Raw genomic sequence first — 22,197 nt, 5'->3', positions numbered from 1 at the left:
ACGGTAAGGGGCGCTCAGAGATTTAGATTTGTAAATGACTTCTATTAAAAAAAATCCAGTACCTTTTAGCAGCTGTATGCTACAGAGGAAATTCTTTTCTTTTTGAATTTCTTTTTTGTCTTGTCCACAGTGCTCTCTGCTGACCCCTCTGTCTATGTCAGGAACTGTCCAGAGCAGCATAGGTTTGCAATGGGGATTTTCTCCCCTGCTCTGGACAGTTCCTGATACGGGCATCAGGTGTCAGCAGAGAGCACTGTGGATAAGACAAAAAAAAAGAAATTCAAAAAGCAAAAAGAATTTCCTCTGTAGTATACAGCTGCTAATAAGTACTGGAAGGATAGAGATTTTTTTTTTAATAGAAGTAATTTACAAATCTGTTTAACTTTCTGGCAGCAGTTGGTTTAAAAAAAAAAAAAAAAAAAGTTTTCCACCGGAGTACCCCTTTTAATAGACAGCATGCCACCTGCCTGCAGCCATCACTAGGGGGAGCCAAGGAGCTTAATGCAGACTGTGTTACCATTGAGTGCAAAGTATAAGCAGCACACACCTTGATTCTTGTCCAATACTGGGGTGTCACCGCGGGAGGAGCAGTTACTGCGCGGTACATTGCATCTCGTGGCACATCCTACAATGGTGATTCCTGCCAGGACTCCATCAGTCTCACCAGCCTCCTCTGTATTAACATCTCCCTCCTGGAATATCTCCCCTGGCGGGTAGTCAGTATCGCAGGCAGCTACAGGACACAAAAAGGGCAAAATCTGGGATAAATACTGCCAGGGCCTGATGTAGAGAAAAATAATGGGGGAGATTTATCAAAGCCTTTAAAGAGGATAAAGTTGCCCAGTTGCCCATAGCAACCAATCAGATCGCTTCTTTCATTTTAACCCCTTAAGGACTAGGCCATTTTATACCTTAAGGACCGGAGCGTTTTTTGCAATTCTGACCACTGTCACTTTAAACATTAATAACTCTGGAATGCTTTTAGTTATCATTCTGATTCCGAGATTGTTTTTTCGTGACATATTCTACTTTAACATAGTGGTAAAATTTTATGGTAACTTGCATCATTTCTTGGTGAAAAATCCCAAAATTTGACGAAAAAATTGAAAATTTTGCATTTTTCTAACTTTGAAGCTCTCTGCTTGTAAGGAAAATGGATATTCAAAATAAATTTATTTTTTATTCACATATACAATATGTCTACTTTATGATTGCATCATAAAATTGACAAGTTTTTACTTTTGGAAGACACCAGAGGGCTTCAAAGTTCAGCAGCAATTTTCCAAATTTTCACAAAATTTTCAAACTCAATATTTTTCAGGGACCAGTTCAGGTTTGAAGTGGATTTGAAGGGTCTTCATATTAGAAATACACCATAAATGACCCCATTATAAAAACTGCACCCCCCAAAGTATTCAAAATGACATTCAGTAAGTGTGTTAACCCTTTAGGTGTTTCACAGGAATAGCAGCAAAGTGAAGGAGAAAATTCAAAATCTTCATTTTTTACACTCGCATGTTCTTGTAGACCCAATTTTTTTATGTTTGCAAGGGGTAAAAGGAGAAAATTTTTACTTGTGTTTGTAGCCCAATTCCTCTCGAGTAAGCACATACCTCATATGTCTATGTTAATTGTTCGGCGGGCGCAGTAGAAGGCTCAGAAGCGAAGGAGCGACAAGGGGATTTTGGAGAGTATATTTTTCTGAAATGGTTTTTGGGGGGCATGTTGCATTTAGGAAGCCCCTATGGTGCCAGAACAGCTAAAACCGCCCACATGGCATACCATTTTGGAAACTAGACCCCTTGAGGAATGTAACAAGGAATTAAGTGAGCCTTAATACCCCACAGAGGTTTCACAACTTTTGCAAATGTAAAAAAAAAAAAATATCTAAAATGCTTGGTTTCCCAAAAATTTGACATTTTTACAAAGGGTTAAAGCAGAAAATACCCCCCAAAATTTGAAGCCCAATTTCTCCCGATTCAGAAAACACCCCATATGGGGGTGAAAAGTGCTCTGCTGGCGCACTACAGGTCCCAGAAGAGAAGGAGTCACATTTGGCTTTTTTGAAGCAAATTTTGCTCTGGGGGCATGCCTCATTTAGGAAGCCCCTATGGTGCCAGGACAGCAAAAAAAAAACACATGGCATACCATTTTGGAAACTAGACCCCTTGGGGAACGTAACAAGGGGTAAAGTGAACCTTAATACCCCACAGGGGTTTCACGACTTTGGCATATGCAAAAAAAAAAGAATAAATTTTACCAAAAATGCTTGGTTTCCCAAAAATTTTACATTTTTACAAAGGGTTAAAGCAGAAAATACCCACCAAAATTTGAAGCCCAATTTCTCCCGATTCAGAAAACACCCCATATGGGGGTGAAAAGTGCTCTGCTGGCGCACTACAGGTCCCAGAAGAGAAGGAGTCACATTTGGCTTTTTTGAAGCAAATTTTGCTCTGGGGGCATGCCGCATTTAGGAAGCCCCTATGGTGCCAGGACAGCAAAAAAAAAAACACATGGCATACCATTTTGGAAACTAGACCCCTTGGGGAACGTAACAAGGGGTAAAGTGAACCTTAATACCCCACAAGGGTTTCACGACTTTGGCATATGCAAAAAAAAAAGTATAAATTTTACCAAAAATGCTTGGTTTCCCAAAAATTTTACATTTTTACAAAGGGTTAAAGCAGAAAATACCCCCCAAAATTTGAAGCCCAATTTCTCCCGATTCAGAAAACACCCCATATGGGGGTGAAAAGTGCTCTGTTGGCGCACTACAGGTCCCAGAAGAGAAGGAGTCACATTTGGCTTTTTTGAAGCAAATTTTGCTCTGGGGGCATGCCTCATTTAGGAAGCCCCTATGGTGCCAGGACAGCAAAAAAAAAACACATGGCATACCATTTTGGAAACTAGACCCCTTGGGGAACGTAACAAGGGGTAAAGTGAACCTTAATACCCCACAAGGGTTTCACGACTTTGGCATATGCAAAAAAAAAAGAATAAATTTTACCAAAAATGCTTGGTTTCCCAAAAATTTAACATTTTTACAAAGGGTTAAAGCAGAAAATACCCCCCAAAATTTGAAGCCCAATTTCTCCTGATTCAGAAAACGCCCCATATGGGGGTGAAAAGTGCTCTGCTGGCGCACTACAGGTCTCAGAAGAGGAGTTACAAATTTTGCTCTGGGGACATGCCGCATTTCGGAAGCCCCTATGGTGCCAGGACAGTAAAAAAAAACAAAAAAACATGGCATACATTTTGGAAACTAGACCCCTTGGGGAACGTAACAGTGTTACAGTGAGTACTTACACCTCACAGGTTTTTTGAAAAGTGGGCCATAAATTGAAAAATTAGATTTTTTTACAGTAAAATGCTGGGGTTACCCAATTATTAACATTTTCACAAGGGGTAATATGAGGAATTGGGTTACACATTTTGGAGGGCTTTTCCCCCTGACTATAAAAATACATCCACATATGGGGTAACGTGCTGGACGGGCGCACAACAAGGCTCAGAAGTCATAGAGGTCACTTTGTATTTGTGACCTTTGGCATATCAGTAGCTGACGGTTACATACATTCCGAGGAAAATACAAAAATGAAACACCCACATGTGACACCATTACAGAAAGTACCCACCCTGAGGAATGGGTATAGGGGTAAAGAGGACATTTTTAATGCACAGGTGTTTCCTAAATTTATTTTCCAGGAATGGATGAAGGGTAGCTTTTGAATATTGCAATTTTCAACCTATACTCTGCTTCATTTTTCTGGGAACAACTAACATGTGACTCCGAATTGTCGCCTGGAAATACGACAGAGCTCATGAGCGAGAACTCTTCGCATTTGAGGCGGATGTTTGTTACGGACCTAACAGTTACATACATTCAGAGGAAAATACAAGAAAGGAACACCCACATGTGAGCCTATTACAAACAGTACACCCCCTAAGGAAGGTGTATAGGGTGAAGTGGAGATTTGGAACAGACGGGTGTTCCCTTCATTTATTTTCCAGGAATGGATGAAGTGTACTATGGGGGGGAAAAAAATTGCAATTTTAGAACTGATATGCCAATTATTTTCCCAGAATGATGACCCAGAGTACAGCCAAAAGTAAAAATGATGCCCGCCCCAAACCCTATACTCTGAATCATCATTCTGGGAAGGGGATATGTGGGGCCGTCCCTATTCTGTTACCTCAAATGCGCAACCCGCTCAGGTGGAGAGAGAGAGCGTTGCGCATTTGAGGCAACTGCAAACCTCCAATGCTGTTGACTCTGTGTCCCATGACCCATTTTTGGGGGACAAAGATATTATGAGGGGCATTGGGAAAGAGGTTTTGGGTTTGATTTTTTGGGGGTAGGGTATTTTGGTATAAAATTTGGAAGATAATGTACCCTGGACTGGTACATTGGAGCCGAATTCTGGGGAATGAAATTTAGGGCAAAGGATGGAAAATGTAGTACTCCATGGAAGTGTGATACTCCCTGAAGCAGCCTATGCAGAGGCCCGGATGATCGGGGCAAGTGTCACACTGAATGGTGGTGTCCCTCCGTCTCCCCTTCCTGTGACACACTCTGCATCTTTTCTGGGTTCGTCCCGACCTTCCAGTGTTGGGGATCACACCTGGAAAGTGTTGGCCGGGGACGATCCGGGGACCTAAAGTTCCAGAGGTGCTCTGACCCGCTCTTTGGCGGTCACCATAGATGAGGGCCTTTAGAACTACCTCTTGGTACTCCAGGTATGTCCCTGTGTTGCCAGCGTTCTGGTACAGTATAAAAGAGTTGTACATGGCAACCTGTACCATGTAGACCGCAACCTTTTTATACCATACGCGTGTTTTCCGCATGGCATTATATGGCTTGAGGACTTGATCAGAAAGATCAACTCCCCCCATATACCGATTGTAGTCCAGAATACAATCGGGCTTGAGGACCGGTCCCGCGGTACCTCGCACAGGGACAGGGGTGCTGCCATTCCCATGAATTGTGGTGAGCATAAGGACATCCCTCTTGTCCTTATACCGGACCAACAACAGGTTCTCATGGGAAAAGGCACGGGACTCACCCCGGGGGATAGGAGCATGTAGGGAATGATGGGGCGGAAGGCCTCTTTGATTCTTCCGGACTGTCCCACAAGCGACCGTGGATCTGGCGGCGAGGGATGAAAAGAGAGGGATACTAGTATAAAAGTTATCCACGTAAAGGTGGTAACCTTTATCTAGCAATGGGTGCAAAAGGCCCCAAACGATTTTCCCGCTAACACCCAGAGTGGGGGAACAATCTGGGGGTTCAATGCGGGAATCTCGTCCCTCATACACCATAAACTTGCAAGTGTACCCGGAGGTACTCTCGCAAAGTTTATACATCTTCACGCCATACCGCGCTCGCTTGGTCGGGATGTATTGCCGGAAGCTGAGTCTCCCCTTAAAGCTGATGAGCGACTCATCAATAGAGACCTCCCGCCCCGGGACATAGGCCTCCCAAAATCTGGCCCCGAAGTGATTGATGACCGGCCTGATTTTATACAGGCGGTCATACGCGGGATCAGTTCGGGGGGGACATGCCGCATTATCAGCATAATGCAAACATCTCCGAATGGCCTCGAACCGGGAACGTGTCATGGCCATACTGTAGAGGGGTGTCTGGTAAAAGACGTCCCCACTCCAATATTGCCTGACACAGGGTTTTTTAACTATACCCATATGCAGCGCAAGGCCCCAAAAGGTCCTCATTTCGGCTGCATCGACTGGAGTCCAGCCGCCGGGTCTAGCTAAAAGTGAGCCCGGGTTAGCGGCGATGAACTGTTGGGCGTACAGATTCGTCTGTGTAACCATCAAATTAACAAAGTCGTCACTGAAAAAATGACCGAAAAAGTCCTTTTCAGTGAACCCGGCGATGTTAATTTTGATTCCTGAGTCGCCAACAAACTCAGGAATCACGGGCTCGTGGTCCGCTGGCTCAGCCCAGTCAAGTTCTCCGGTACGAGGTACCAGTGACCTTGGCAGGGGGGCTTCACTAGTATGAGCGCCAGGGGGACTCATACTAGCATGGGGCACAGGCTCAAGGACAGAGGAGGTTTGCGGCACCGCATGGCGGCGAGTTCGCCGCCTTGGTGGCTCATCATCTGAACTAGATGATGAGGAGGACGATGAAATAAGGAAGGTGGGGTCTTCATCGTCCTCTGAGATGCTTTCAGAGTCGGAGGCAATTAGGTCATATGCCTCCTCCGCCGAAAACACTCTGCGGGCCATTTCCCTACTCTAATGGGGATACGGGTATGTGTGTGTGTGGGGGGGAAAACTTTATTGGTGTGTGTGCTGCGTGTGGTGTGGTGCGATACTACCTCCCTAACCCGCCCTAACCCGCCCTAGCCTAACCTAACTAAACTAACCCGCCCTAACAGAAAAAAATATAAAATAAAAAGGGGACTTTTAAAAAAAAGGGGGACTTCTAGCGCAAAAAAAAACCCTGCACCAAAAAAATAAGCGTTTATCTAATCAGTGGTGTGCGCACTGATTAGCGCTTGTGGCGGCAGGGGGCGCAGAAGTCAGTGGGGGGTCCAGCCACTCAGCCCAGGACAGTGGCTGGTGGCTTGTTCACAGACCCCCACACAAAAAACCCGAAAAAATAAATAAAAAAACGCTTTACCCCGAAAAAAATGCACCCGCCTGAACCAAAAAAAAAAACGCTGATCAGTGATAAATCACCGACAGCGGTGGGACAGGCTGCACACACAGGTACGGTCCGTCCACACAGTACACGCCTGCTACTGGTGGCACGGACCGCCTATGGGTGCAAAAAAAAATCCGCGTTAACCGAAAAAGGTGCCTTTACCACAAAAAAAAAGCTGATCAGTGATAAATCACTGACAGCGGTGAGGAACGCCGCACACACAGGTACGGTCCGGCCACACAGTACACGCCTGCTACTGGTGGCACGGACCGCCTATGGGGGCAAAAACACGCTAGAAAACCCGAAAAAAACGCCGGCACCACAAAAAAAAACGCTGATCAGTACTACGGGACTGATCAGCGGCGGGTGGGCTTTAACAAACGGTGGCGGACCGCTCTTTTATAACTAAGAGGGTCCGCACACACGCTTAGTGAAAAAAAAAAAAGATCTGCGCCAAAAAAAAAGGCTGACGGCAGACCGCAGCGACCCAGCAGGGCCGGGGTCACGCAGCTAAAGGTGCTACGGACCCACGGACCCCCACTGAGGTATTAAAAACTATTTTTTTTTTAACCCTAACCTGTCCCTACCTAATCTAAAGCTATCCCTGGGGATTTCTGTGCCAAGGGGCCACAGAAAGGGGGCAAGGGGCACTTTTTTTTTACTGAGGGGATGGTGGGCAGCACGGGGCTCCGTCCTGCACACCAGATCTCTGTGGAATGGTGGGCAGAACGGAGCAACGTGCTCCTAGCCCACCAGATCCCCTCCCATTACATTGTGATTGGTGTGGCCACTTTGGCCACCCAATCACAACTGTACTGAGGGGGTGGCCACAATGCCAGCCCCCAGTACAGCATGGATGGTGATTGGTGGTGTATACTACACCACCAGTCACCATCTATATCCAGGTCACAGGGTCACACGTGACCCTGATGACCTGGAACCGCTGCAGAACGCCGGTTAGTAGTTACCGGCGTCCTGCAGCGATCGCCGGTAAAGGAGGTCCTCCGGACCTCCTCCGGCACACTGCCGGGATGTCTGCTGATAGAAATCAGCAGACATCCGGCTCCGATCCCCGCCCGGCGAGCGGCGGGGAACGGAATTGCAGCGCATCGCTCGTCTGAATTGACGAGCGATGCGCCGCGATCGCCGACATGGGGGGTCATCATGACCCCCCTGGGCGATATGCCCCGATGCCTGCTGATCGATTTCAGCAGGCATCGGGCGCCGGCTCCGCTCCAGATGGTTGCGGGGGGCCGGCAAAACACATGACGTTCTCATACGTCATGTGTCCTTAAGGACTCGGACATGGAGACGTATGAGAACGTCATGTGTCCTTAAGGGGTTAAACAAGGCCTCTGCAAAATGAAAGAAGCGATCTGATTGGTTGCTATGGGCAACTGGGCCACTTTTCCTTTACACTGGTGTTGATAAATCTCCCTCAATGCGTACATAGGGGGCCATTGTCCTACCAGGGATACTGGAGATGCATAAGACATGGGCATTGCAAACTGTGAACTGGTCCACCAGGGTGCCAGGCTGGTTGGCATCTATAATGACAACCTTGCTTGTCGATAGGGTGCTGGTTAGTATCCAAACACGACTGGAGGTGGCATCTGCTTCGTAGAGCTCCTTGGTCTGCAGACAGGGAGGAAGAAGAAAACACGATGAGCAGAGGCAAGATTACATGATGTATTTAGATCAGTGTTTTCCAACCAGGGTGCCTCCAGCTGTTGCTAAAACTACAACTCCCAGCATGCCCGGACAGCCGAAGGCTGTCCGGGCATGCTGGGAGTTGTAGTTTTGCAACAGCTGGAGGCACCCTGGTTGGGAAACACTGATTTAGATGGTACCAGCACTCTCTCCTGATCCTCACATACATGCTCAGCTCAGTTTAGCATACATATTTTGGAAATGAAAAGAGGGGAGAAAGCCATCACCAGCACTGGCAGTGGCTTATAGCCCCTGACAACAAAGACATTGGCCCTCATTTACTAAGAAAATCGGGTTGTAAGTCTATGTTGCTTTCTTACCCGACTGCTTTTTTCTCTGGTATTTATTATTATGTCGCATCCTGTTTGTCGCACGTGGGTTTTGTTGGTTTTGGTTTCCAACTCCTCTGAGCTGTCGGGAAAAAATCCACAACAATACAACAAATTCAGGTTGGAAACCTTAATAAATATGTGGGAAAGCTCAGAAATGTCGAGTAACGCCCCTTTTTCGGGTTTGGGAGAATCCACATCGGGTCCGTCGGGAAAAGATGTCGCATGGTGTCGCAGACTGGCGCACGATGTCTGCGACATGGCGCAGACAAAGATGCGACAAAAAAACCCGACAAAAGAGGTCGGGTTTAGAATAGTAAATGAGGGCCATTGAGAAAATTGAAATCCCACATGTCAGACCCTTCACCTTCCCAATATCTGCTCCCTACAGATTACAGCTGTCCTGGGAATCCCCGCAGCGGAACAGTCTGTGTTTTCGCATATTTTCGGGGGACTCCTCTGACAAAGACAGTTTGACCAAAGAGGACAACCCCTTATATTCAGGTATCACTATTCAGATTATCCATTGAGGACTCTGGGTAAACTGAGTAAGAATTTATATGGATGCTTTAATGGCCGTAATGGTCCCCACTCAACATTCCCAGAAGTTAAAGGGGAACTCCGGTGGAAAACAATTTATTTAAAATCAACAGGTGCCAGAAAGTTAAACAGATTTGTCAATTAAGGAGTTTGCAAAGAGTCTGTTTCAGCTCACCAGATTTGTAAATGACTTCTATTTAAAAATCTTAATCCTTCCAGTACTTATCAGCTGCTGTATGCTCTAGAGGAAGGTGTGTAGTTCTTTCCAGCCTGACCACAGTGCTCTCTGCTGACACCTCTGTCTGTGCCAGGAACTGTCCAGAGCAGGAGAGGTTTTCTATGGGGATATGCTTCTAACATCTGGACAGTTCCTGACACACTACTGCACTCCTTCCTGTGTAGTATACAGCATCTGATAAGTACTGGAAGGATTACGATTTTGAAATTGAAGTAATTTACAAATCTGTTTAACTTTCTGGCACCAGTTGATTTGAAAACATTTTATTTTCCGCCGGAGTTCCCCTTTAACTAATCCTATAAATCCTTATAAGCAATATATGTGGGGTGCTGTATCTATGTTCTGTGCATCTGTAATGCAGAAGATACAGGATTGTGTCTCCTGCCTATCTTACAAGTAACATACTGTACACATACTATAAAGCAGAGGTCTTCAACCTACGGACCTCCAGATGTTGCAAAACTACAACTCCCAGCATGCCCGGACAGCCGTTGGCTGTCCGGGCATGCTGGGAGTTGTAGTTTTGCAACATCTGGAGGTTCACAGGTTGAAGACCACTGCTATAAAGCAATAACCCACTCCTCACCTTCTTCTTCTCCGGAGAGGTATGGGTGCTCTTGCTCTCTCCTTCCACCTCACGGTCAGATGTCAATGGGTCTCGACCAGGTACCGGTTTTGCCCCTGGCACAGTTTCCTCCTCGAATGGCTTCCAGCCTGTTAAATCGACTCCGGCTGCGCACCACAACTGTGAACAAAAGCGCAACATAGTTTCGTGATCATTTCAGTACCAGGAGCAGTAGGTAGTCTTAGATGTCTCAGATACAACAATGATGGTACCTTCATCGTGGGGTCTTTCTCTACAAGGGGTCTGCAGTACACGGGCACAGGCACATTCTTCATGCGGTTGTCCTCCTGACCTCCGTTTGGACTCAGCTTGTTAAACAACATATAAAATAGTTCTGTAAAAACCCATTACTTCTGGGAAGGGAAATGGCATTGGCTTTATATGTCAGATTTCTCTATTGCCTACAAACAGTTACTGTGATCCCCTTGAAGACTTTCCGCCAAGTTGACAGAGTTTCAATGAATTCCCCATCCTCCGGGCGGTCCTGTTAGGATGTGTTGGGAGCAGTGGTTACATGAGGGCACACTCACATGGTGAACAGGCTCCAAATTACCCTCACAGACCACCAGTAGAGAGGATAGTTTGATTCACCAACAAGCACAAGCAGCTTGCACAGTATTCTTGTCCACCATCCAGACACAGGTGACCCCTTTTTTACACAGCCCTGCTCTTCATTACACACCCCTGCTCTTCATTACACACCCCCTGTCTCTTCATTACACACCCCGTCTCTTCATTACACACCCCGTCTCTTCATTACACACCCCGTCTCTTCATTAGACACCCCTGTCTCTTCATTAGACACCCCTGTCTCTTCATTAGACACCCCTGCTCTTCATTATACACCTGTCTCTTTATTACACACCCCTGCTCTTCATTACGCCCCCTGTTTCTTCATTCCACTCCCTATCTCTTCATTACACACCCCTGTCTCTTCATTAGACACCCCTGTCTCTTCATTAGACACCTCTGTCTCTTCATTAGACACCCCTATCTCTTCAATACACACCCCTGTCTCTTTATTGCGCATCCCTGCTCTTCATTACATCCCCTATCTCTTCATTACACCCCCTGTTTGTTCATTACACCCCCTGTTTCTTTATTACACCCCTATCTCTTCATTAAAGCACCTTTTCTCCTTATTTCCCTCCCCTATCTCTTTAATACGCACCCATGTCCCTTAATTCCAACCCCTTTTCTCTTCATGACACTCCCCTATCTCTTCTCATTACACACCCTGTCTTCTCATTACACCCCGTCTCTTCATTACACACCCCCATCTCTTCATTACACACCCCCATCTCTTCATTACACGCCCCCATCTCTTCATTACACACCACTGTCTCTGCCCAGACCATTTCCAGGGGCTTAACAGAAGGAAATCTGGTGTTACTCTGCCTACTATGTGTCCTGCCATTGACAGCCAGCCTGCATAGCGTTTGTTTGCAGTGGTGTTTGGCGCAAAAAACCTGGACTGTTATGGACTGGAACTATATAATCTTTCCTGCCCCCTGCTGGTGTGATGATCTGGACAGCCATCGTATAAGACAGTCACCCCTAGTACAAGGGGCTCTTACAGCTCAGCATCCTGTGGCCACATGTGTCACCTTTCATGGCTTCCAGTTGGCATTTTACAGCAGGATAATGCCCACACACAGCAAAGATTTCCCCGGAATGTCTCAGCCAGATGGCAACAAGTCCTCGGCCGCCCAGTCACCAGATTTATCACAAATTTAGCATTCATGGGATCGGACGGGATGGCAGCTCATGTTCAGTATCTACAGGCCCAGCTGCAAAATCTGTGGGCAAATGTACCACAAGATGCCATACAGAACCTGAATGCCTCCATACTTCCAAAGTTATGTAACCAGCGTAGCTCCCGATGCTACGCCATTTGCATACCTCCCATTAATGGCAATAGGGTTTACGCAAATGACATAACAAAGCTGTTTATGGTGTTCTGCCATCTCTGCCGGCCACCAACAGGCTAGAGGTGTCACAGCACTAATGGCTGTCCGGTGGCTTCAGACTGCTTTGGGCAGCCTGGCAGCACAACTGTTGGGCCCACCAAGACACTAAACGTGGTATTCATTATGTTTGCACTTTATTGAGAAATTAATATATTTTTTATAATTATCTTATTGTTGTTATCTTTATGTATGTTAAATGTGTTACTGTACCCCTAATTTATTCAATCCGGTCATTCTGCAAGGATCTCCCATACGGTGGAAGTTACCTTGACAGAACCCTAGCTACCAGGATTCATCTACCCATCTTTCAAGTCAGTATCAGTTAATTTGGTGAAAGCACCACAAATCCCAGCAAGGCAACAGGGCTCCCAAGGGGTTACGCTGCATCTTCTCACCCGGCACCAAACGGTCTGTGTAATACCATCTACACCCCGCTCAATAAAGACAGTTATCCGTAACCTGACGTCGGTGTGTTCTTTTACTCACCATGTCTCGCCCAGGAGAAGCTGTCTCCAACCTCGGACTATGTGTATAGGATAACGGTGCCCTGGCGTCACGAGGTGATAAGGTATTTCTCCTAACATCCCATGGTACCATATTTTATTTATGGGGTAATTCCTATAACAGTGTTTACCAACCAGGTGCCTTCAGCTGTTGCAAAACTACAACCTCTCAGCATGCCCAGATAGCCAAAGGCTGTCCGGGCATGCTGGGAGTTGTAGTTTTGCAACAGCTGACGGCACCCTGTTTGGGAAACACTACCCTATATGATGTTCTTGAGGGGGAAAATCTATAATTTCACACTAAATCTACTTACAGCTACTTCCTGGCAAATAATATGTTGTACACATGGTTCAGCCCTAAAAATAGGTTCTGCGGCTGTTTATAGGCAATAAGTCTAAAAATACACCAAGTTAAAAGCCCATTTAAATTCACCAACCTGCTTGTACTTAGCAGGTAGGCTCCACCCACAGGCTTGTAGGCGACCGTCATCATTACGCACGTGTTCCCGCACTTGGCGGTACTGCTCACGTTTCTGCTCACGGCGAGCTGTGGATGTGCAGTCACTGAGGAGAGAAGCCACAGTGTTACTTCTCAATCTAGAAGGAGAGAGAAAAGGGAGAGAGGGTGCCCAGCGTCAGGGGAGAGCAGAAAGCAAAGCAGCAAGGGTTAACAGCAATGTATTAGTAAGGTTACTATGCGCCCAAGCAAAGCAATCTAGAAATGAAGGGTTAAAAATGTATCTGATCTGCTATACAATGGATGATATACACACCCATTACATACTATGCATAACATATCCAGCCATTGTGTACTAAAGACAGCATATGCAGCCATTGTGTATTATGGATAGCATACGCAGCTACTGTGTATTATGGATAGCATACGCAGCTATTGTGTATTTTGCATAGCATACGCAGCTACTGTGTATTATGGATAGCATACGCAGCTATTGTGTATTATGGATAGCATACGCAGCTACTGTGTATTATGGATAGCATACGCAGCTATTGTGTATTTTGCATAGCATACGCAGCTACTGTGTATTATGGATAGCATACGCAGCTATTATGTATTATGCATAGCATATGCAGCAATTGTGTACTATGGATAGCATACGCAGCTATTGTGTATTATGAATAGCATACGCAGCTATTGTGTATTATGCATTGCATACGCAGCTACTGTGTATTATGGATAGCATACGCAGCTATTATGTATTATGCATAGCATATGCAGCAATTGTGTATTATGGATAGCATACACAGCTATTGTGTATTATGGATAGCATACGCAGCTATTGTGTATTATGGATAGCATACGCAGCTATTGTGTATTATACATAGCATACGCAGCTACTGTGTATTATGGATAGCATACGCAGCTATTGTGTATTATACATAGCATACGCAGCTACTGTGTATTATGGATAGCATACGCAGCTACTGTGTATTATGGATAGCATACGCAGCTATTGTGTATTATGGATAGCATACGCAGCTATTGTGTATTATACATAGCATACGCAGCTACTGTGTATTATGGATAGCATACGCAGCTATTGTGTATTATGCATTGCATACACAGCTACTGTGTATTATGGATAGCATACGCAGCTATTGTGTATTATGCATAGCATACGCAGCTACTGTGTATTATGGATAGCATACGCAGCTATTGTGTATTTTGCATAGCATACGCAGCTACTGTGTATTATGGATAGCATACGCAGCTATTGTGTATTATGCATAGCATACGCAGCTACTGTGTATTATGCATAGCATACGCAGCTACTGTGTATAATGCATAGCATACGCAGCTATTGTGTATCATGGATAGCCTCCGCAGCCATTGTGTATTATGGAGAGCATATGCAGTCACTGTAAACTATGAACAGAATATTGTGCACTTTCATACATATTGTGTAATACTTTGTTTTCCAGATAACTTAATTAAGAAGAAATAGAATGTATGAGCAATAGGCAAGAATTAGGAAAGCAAATACAGAGTCGTCCGGTTTTACAAGTATTCCAAATAATTCAGCATGGATACAGGTAAACAGCAGCCTCACTACTTAAAGGGAAAGTCCTCTTTTATGACAGTAGGCCTCCACCTCTAAGCAGAAATATAACATTGCAGCATACAGGTTCTTCACCCAAATTTAAAATGGCTAATGTGGCTGACATGGGGCAGAGTGTGGTATGACTGCTGCCAAGAATCTCTTCCCCTTCCCTGCTATCAGGACGGTGCCGGTCCAAGTGTCAGGTGAGATCAGTCAAATAAGACAGACTGGTTGGTAAGGCTATAGTATTAAGACAGACTGGTTTCTAATGCTGTCTTTCCCTAGCAACCAGTTTCTTCCTTTAAAGGGGTACTCTGGTGGAAAACTTCATTTATTTTATTTTTTTTAAATCAACTGGTGCCAGAAAGTTAAACAGATTTGTAAATTTCTTCTATAAAAACTCTTAATCCTTCCAGTACTTATTAGCGACTGTATGCTCCAGAGGAAATTCTTTTCTTTTGGGATTTCTTTTCTGTCACGACCACAGTGCTCTCTGTTGACACCTCTGTCCAGGTCAGGAACTGTCCAGAGCAGGAGAGGTTTGCTATTGGGATTTTCTCCTGCTCTGGACAGTTCCTGACATGGACAGAGGTGTCAGCAGAGAGCACTGTGGTCGTGACAGAAAAGAAATCCAAAAAGAAAAGAATTTCCTATGTAGTATACAGCTGCTAATAAGTACTGGAAGGATTAAGTTTTTCAATAGAAGTCATTTACAAATCTGTTTAACTTTCTGGCATCAGTTGATTTAAAAAAAAAAGGTTTCCACCGGAGTACCCCTTTAAGTCTCCCTTAATGTGATTTAGAGAAGAGGCAACAATGATGTATCAGTCCCTTTCTATTACAATAATTTTTGTTGGAAGAAATAAATATAGATGGAGAACAACTGTACTTATGTGTGGATGGCAGCCAAGCAAAGTGCAATGCGGTATATGCCTTAGACTTTGTTCACATGTACACTATGGCTACTGTCAATTGGGGAAGCCATGGTGGTGTCCAGAGGATCCTACAAATTTATATTGTTGTCTGCAAATATTTCCCTCATCTTGCAAACAGGAATGGCGCTGCGTGATGCTCCACTCTTGACGCTAAAGTGATAAAAACCTTATGTGAACAAAGCCTCAGTTAAAGGGGTACTCCCGTGGAAAACTTTTTATTTATTTATTTATTTTTTTATCAACTGGTGCCAGAAAGTTAAAGGGGTATTCCAGGAAAAAAACTTTTTTTTATTATATCAACTGGCTCCAGAAAGTTAAAACAGATTTGTAAATTACTTCTATTAAAAAATCTTAATCCTTTCAATAATTATCAGCTGCTGAAGTTGAGTTGTTCTTTTCTGTCTGGCAACAGTGCTCTCTGCTGACATCTCTGTCTGTCTCGGGAACTGCACAGAGTAGAAGAGGTTTGCTATGGGGATTTGCTTCTACTCTGGACAGTTCCCGAGACACCTGTCATCAGACAGCACACAGACAGACAGAAAAGAACCACTCAACTTTAGCAGCTCATAAGTACTGAAAGGATTAAGATTTTTTAATAGAAGTAATTTACAAATCTGTTAACTTTCTGGAGCCAGTTAAAATAAAATAAAAAAGTTTTTTCCTGGATATCCCCTTCCAGTACTTATTAGCTGCAGAATACTACAGAGGAAATGGTTTTCTTTTTGGAACACAGAGCTCTCTGCTGACATCACAAGCACAGTGCTCTCTCCTGACATCTCTGTCCATTTTAGGAACTGTCCAGAGCAGCATATGTTTGCTATGGGGATTTACTCCTACTCTGGACAGTTCTTAAAATGGACAGAGATGTCAGCAGAGAGCACTGTGGTCATGATGTCAGCAGAGAGCTCTGTGTTCCAAAAAGAAAACCATTTCCTCTGTAGCATTCAGAAGCTAATAAGTACTGGAAGGATTAAGATTTTTTAACAGAAGTCATTTACAAATCTGTTTAACTTTCTGGCACCAGTTGATTTAAAAAAACAAATATGAAAAAGTTTTCCAGGGGAGTACCCCTTTAATTAGTTGTTAGTGCTTGGAAGCAAGATATGAAGTATCAGACCACACAGCATTACAATAAATTCATTATATTATATTATTCTGTAAAACATTACAAACTGCACATTCATCATCTGACATTTTTTTTCGCAGGACTAACTACAACAACCAGCCAGAAGTGAAATAGTAACCCCTGCAGTAGTATTCCCATCACAGATATTTATGGATCGACCCATTGATGTACGACAGTGTTTCCCAACCATAGTGCCTCCAGCTGTTGTAAAACTACAACTCCCAGCATGCCCGGACAGCCAAAGGCTGTCCGGGCATGCTGGAAGTTGTAGTTTTGCAACAGCTGGAGGCTCCCTGGTTGGGAAACACTGACATAGGAGCTGTCATCAAGCAATATGAGTAGCCATTGTTTGCTACAGCTATATTTACCAGAATGCATCACTGTGATTGCGTTTTTGCTGACCGGCAATAGACCAACCATGACGCCGTTCTTCTTGTTGTTTGTACTCTATGCCCCGCCCACAAACAAACCTTCTTTGTCGCCATTGTATGCATATAAATGACGACAGGCTTACTGCAAACAGATCAAGGTAGATTTGTCTCCCAAAACGTGACATTGCCTTTATGCTAGTTTTTATTGTGTTTTGCTGTTTTGTTGTGTACGTGTAATCAAATTTGACTTAAAGGGGTATTGCAGGATTATTTTTCTTCAGCCTTTGAGCCCATGATGCCAAGTTATAATACTTTGCAATTTACTTCTTTAAAGGGGTACTCCGGTGGAAAACTCTTTTTTTTATTTATTTTTTTAACTCAACTGGTGCCAGAAAGTTAAACAGATTTGGAAATTACTTCTATTAAAAAAATCTTAATCCTTCCAGTACTTATTAGCTGCTGAATACTACAGAGAAAATTATTTTCTTTTTGGAACACAGATCTCTCTGCTGAATCACGAGCACAGTGCTCTCTGCTGACATCTCTGTCCATTTTAGGAACTGTCCAGATCAGCATATGTTTGCTATGGGGATTTTCTCCTACTCTGGACAGTTCTTAAAGGGGTATTCCAAACTTTTTTATTTTTTTTTATTTTATTTTTAATATCAACTGGCTCCAGAAAGTTAAACAGATTTGTAAATTACTTCTATTAAAAAATCTTAATCGTTTCAATAATTATCAGCTGCTGATGTTGAGTTCTTGTTTTCTGTCTGGCAACAGTGCTCTCTGCTGACATCTTTGCTTGTCTCGGGAACTGCACAGAGTAGTAGAGGTTTGCTATGGGGATTTGCTTCTAAACTGGGCGGTTCCCGAGACACGTGTCATCAGAGAGCACTTCAGAAAAGAACAACTCAACTTCAGCAGCTCATAAGTACTGAAAGGATTAAGATTTTTTTTAATAGAAGTTATTTACAAATCTGTTTATTTTTTATATATCACCTGGCTCCAGTAAGTTATTTTTTTTCCTGGATAACACCTTTAAAATGGACAGAGATGTCAACAGAGAGCACTGTGCTCGTAATATCAGCAGAGAGCTCTGTGTTCCAAAAAGAAAATACATTTCTTCTGTAGTATTCAGCAGCTAATAAGTACTGGAAGGATTAAGATTTTTTTAATAGAAGTAATTTACAAATCTGTCTAACTTTCTGGGACCAGTTGATTAAAAAAAAAAAAAAAAGTTTTCCACCAGAGTACCCCTTTAACCTCAATGCTCTGCTTTGTCCTGTTTTAATGCACAGTACCCACACCCGGAAGTGCTGTAGTGCAAGTCTTTTTACTTGTTGTCTTTGACCTTTCCCAGCATTCCATGCGATCAGAGAAAATTTAAAAAGTCACATGGTCTCCAGGGGGTGTGACAGTGGGTGGGTGGTTTGTATTAAATCCCTTCCCACTGCAGCAAAGCCACACAACCCTGGAGACCATGTGACTTAGCACATATTGGCCCTGATTTACTATTGCAAACTAGACATGTTTTGTTGGGTTGTGCGCCAGATTCTCTCTGTGCCAGATTCTGTGCCAGAATTTGAACCAGAATTGAAAAAACCTGACTAACTCTCCATTTTACTGAGAAAACCTGAAAAAGGGGCGTGGCCACAGTGAAAAAGGGGCGTGTCTCTGACATTTTCACAAAAACCCAACATATTTACTATGGTTTCCAAGGAAAATGTGGTGGATTTGAGCTGAGAAAAACCCTACAGATCAGAACATGTGTAAAAAAAAAAAAAAAAAGCAAAGAGTAGGGAAAAGTGCAAATTGTAGGGAAATAAAACCCACAAATAAACCTACACTCCACTCTTAGTAAATCAGGGCCATTGTCTCTGGCCACATGGAATGCTGGGAAAGAGACAACAGTAAAATAAAAAGATAATGAACGAAAAGAAGAAAAGATAAAGTCCGGCACTGCAGAACTAAGGCAAATGGCAGCAGGTGTGATGTGGGTAGTTCTAGAGTTCCTGATATATACGTTGGATGTGGTGGTGCATAGATCCAGTAGCATGTAGAAACAATGACGATAAGAAAAACAAGGATTGCACTCACCATCCAGACGATTATTTATTCCATAGTGTCAGGTATAACAAGCTGGTGCAAGGGTGGAGGCGGGGGATGGGACCGGGACAGACTGTTTCACGCCACTTAGGCTGGCTGGAAGAAGCGCCTTAGTGGCGTGAAACGGTCTGTCCCGGTCCCATCTCCCGCCTCCACCCTTGCACCAGCTTGTTATACCTGACACTATGGAATAAATAATCGTCTGGTGAGTGCAATCCTTGTTTTTCTTATCGTCAGTAAAATAAAAAGACTTTCGCTACAGCACCCAGGTGTGGGTCCTGTGAATAAAAAAAAATGTGGGCAAAGCATGAAAACCTGGGCAAAATTTTATTTTTAAATTTTAATTTCCCGGACATCTACCGCTAAAATTTCTCACCCCAGAATGAACATGTTTTTGGGAGGTGTTAGCACCGTCTTGTTTTATTGGTGCCCAGAGAATCTCTAAGTGGCGCACAAGCAACGTCCCATGATTCTCTTCTTCCAAATGGTTATTTTTATTGGTCTATTATTCATTGGTAGGAAGGGCTGTACCATCATTTTCCTCTCTAGAAGCCCTACTGACTGTCTTAACCTCCTATACAGGTGCAGAATTCTTCTGCCCTATTTTTGATTACTTTTGTACACCAATCATTACTTTGCACGGACCCATGCCCATACGGACCCATTTACAGAAGAAGAGCCTACAATACGTTGACTTACTCATCAGGGAAGAATTCGATTGTGCGTCCTCCGGTGGATATCTGACACATGGTGTGGCTGCGGCGTTGGCTGAACCCAGCTGGAGTGGGTGACTTGTAGTGGATGTTGACAGGGGGGTAGGTCCTCTTTGCCGGAGGTGGGCTGGAGGATGTACTGAACAACCTGCTGAAGCTGAAATATGGAACAGGCAGAAAATGGGGTTATTTATAGTAAATCCTAGGACTGCATGAGCTTCAAGTATATTGGTCATTGGTTATTTTTATTGGTCTCTTATTAGTCATTTTTATTGGTCTATTATTAATTTGTGGGAAGGGCTAAATAATGATGTCCGTCTCTGGAAGCCCTACAGACAATCTTAACTTACTCTAGGGAGCTAGAGAGTCACATGATGGGGAACACTTTTACAGAGCATGGGGACTGAAGATCTGACTGTCCAAAATGAATACCGTATTTTTCGTCCTATAGGACGCACCCAATTTTTAGGGGCAAAATCTAAAAAAAATTTTTAACCCAATAGTGGTCTTCAACCTGCGGACCTCCAGATGTTGCAAAACTACAACTCCCAGCATGCCCGGACAGCCGTTGGCTGTCCGGGCATGCTGGGAGTTGTAGTTTTGCAACATCTGGAGGTCTGCAAATTGAAGACCACTGCATAGGAGGTAATACTCACGTGTCCCCGCCGCTCCGGACCCGTCACCGCTGCCCTGGATGTCGCTCCATTGCTGTCGCCGTCGCTCCGGAATGTCTCTGCTGCCGGCCGGGTATCCTTGCTCTCCGTCGCCGCCATCACGTCGTTACACACGCCGACGCACGTACGCGACAACGTGATGACGAGGAAGGAGAGCGCCGGCCATAGAGGGGATCCCTGAACGGAGAAGACACCGAGGAGGCAGGTAAGGTCCCTCCCGGTGTCCTGTAAGCACTAACCCGGCTATTCAGTCGGGCTGTTTGGGACCGCCGCGGTGAAATCGCGGCGGTCCCGAACAGCCCGACTGAAAAGCCGGGTTAGTGTCACTTTCCCTTCAGATGTAGCGGTCAGCTTTGATCGCCGCGTCTGAAGGGTTAATACAGGGCATCACCGCGATCGGTGATGTCCTGTATTAGCCGCGGGTCCCGGCTGTTGATGGCCGCAGGGACCGCCACAATAGGGGTGTATTCGCCGTATAAGACGCACCGACTTTTCCCCCCCAGTTTTGGGGGAGAAAAAGTGCGTCTTATATGGCGAAAAATACGGTAATCTGTGCCCCCTCACTACCAGACACTTTATTATTAAAGGGGTACACTGGTGAAAAACATTTTTTTGTTTTTAATCAACTGGTGCCAGAAAGTTAAACAGATTTGTAAATGACTTCTATTTCAAAATCTTAACCTTTCCAGTACCTATCAGCTGCTGTATACTACAAAGTTATTTTCTTTTTGAATAGTTATTTTCTGTCTGACCACAGTGCTCTCTGCTGACACCTCTGTCCATGTCAGGAACTGTCCAGAGTAGGAGCAAATCCCCATAGCAAACCTCTCCAGCTGGACAGTTCCTGACATGGACAGAGGTGTCAGCAGAGAGCACTGTGGTCAGACACAAAAGAAATTCAAAAAGAAAAGAACTTCCTTTGTAGTATACAGCCACTGATAAGTACTGAAAGGATTAAGATTTTTAAATAGAAGTAATTTACAAATCTGTATAACTTTCTGGCACCAGTTGATTAAAAAAAAAAAATGTTTTTCACCGGAGTACCCCTTTAAAAAGAAATGTTTAATAAAATCTTGATTCCTCACAGCAGAATGTATTAGTGTACTTCATCTATACCTATGTATGACTTTATCGTTTTGGACATCATAGAGATGGGGAAGAAGTATGAACTGACCACCTATAGAAGGGTCCCACAAAAAATAACAGCACATCAGGGGCCTTGATATAGAGCCCTGCACAGCCCTGTTTTCTTAAAGGGGTACTCCGGTGGAAAACGTTTTTTTTTTTTTAATGAACTGGTGCCATAAAGTTATACAGATTTGTAAATTAATTCTATTAAAAAATCTTAATCCTTTCAGTACATTTTAGCAGCTGTATGCTACAAAGGAAATTCTTTTCTTTTTGAATTTCTTTTTTGTCTTGTCCACAGTGCTCTCTGCTGACACCTGATGCCCGTATCAGAAACTGTCCAGAGCAGGAGAAAATCCCCATAGCAAACCTATGCTGCTCTGGACAGTTCCTGACACGGACAGAGGTGTCAGCAGAGAGCACTGTGGACAACACAAAAAAGAAATTCAAAAAGTAAAGAATTTCCTCTGTAGCATACAGCTACTAAAAATTACTAAAA

General features: G+C 44.1%; 1 protein-coding gene across 15 annotated transcripts in view; it reads right to left on the bottom strand.

The window, feature by feature from the left end:
• The window catches only part of MAPK8IP3 (mitogen-activated protein kinase 8 interacting protein 3), a 103,920-nt gene that overhangs the window by 26,558 nt on the left and 55,165 nt on the right, over window positions 1–22,197 (bottom strand). For 11 of the 15 annotated variants that reach the window (XM_056537073.1, XM_056537081.1, XM_056537080.1 and 8 more), the window contains 6 exons: window positions 19,883–20,053; window positions 13,023–13,182; window positions 10,325–10,420; window positions 10,074–10,232; window positions 8,140–8,305; window positions 548–733 (listed from right to left, as the gene is read on the bottom strand). In XM_056537073.1, the coding sequence (XP_056393048.1) occupies window positions 548–733; window positions 8,140–8,305; window positions 10,074–10,232; window positions 10,325–10,420; window positions 13,023–13,182; window positions 19,883–20,053 (938 nt within the window). The remainder of the gene's footprint in view (window positions 1–547; window positions 734–8,139; window positions 8,306–10,073; window positions 10,233–10,324; window positions 10,421–13,022; window positions 13,183–19,882; window positions 20,054–22,197) is intronic. The other 4 variants (XM_056537071.1, XM_056537078.1, XM_056537072.1 and 1 more) reach the window with 1 other exon arrangement.

The sequence above is a fragment of the Hyla sarda genome, chromosome 8 (assembly GCF_029499605.1).
Source record: "Hyla sarda isolate aHylSar1 chromosome 8, aHylSar1.hap1, whole genome shotgun sequence".
NCBI classification, from domain to species: domain Eukaryota; kingdom Metazoa; phylum Chordata; class Amphibia; order Anura; family Hylidae; genus Hyla; species Hyla sarda.
Note: the sequence above shows the minus strand (reverse complement) of the source record. Positions and strands in the feature narration are given on the sequence as shown.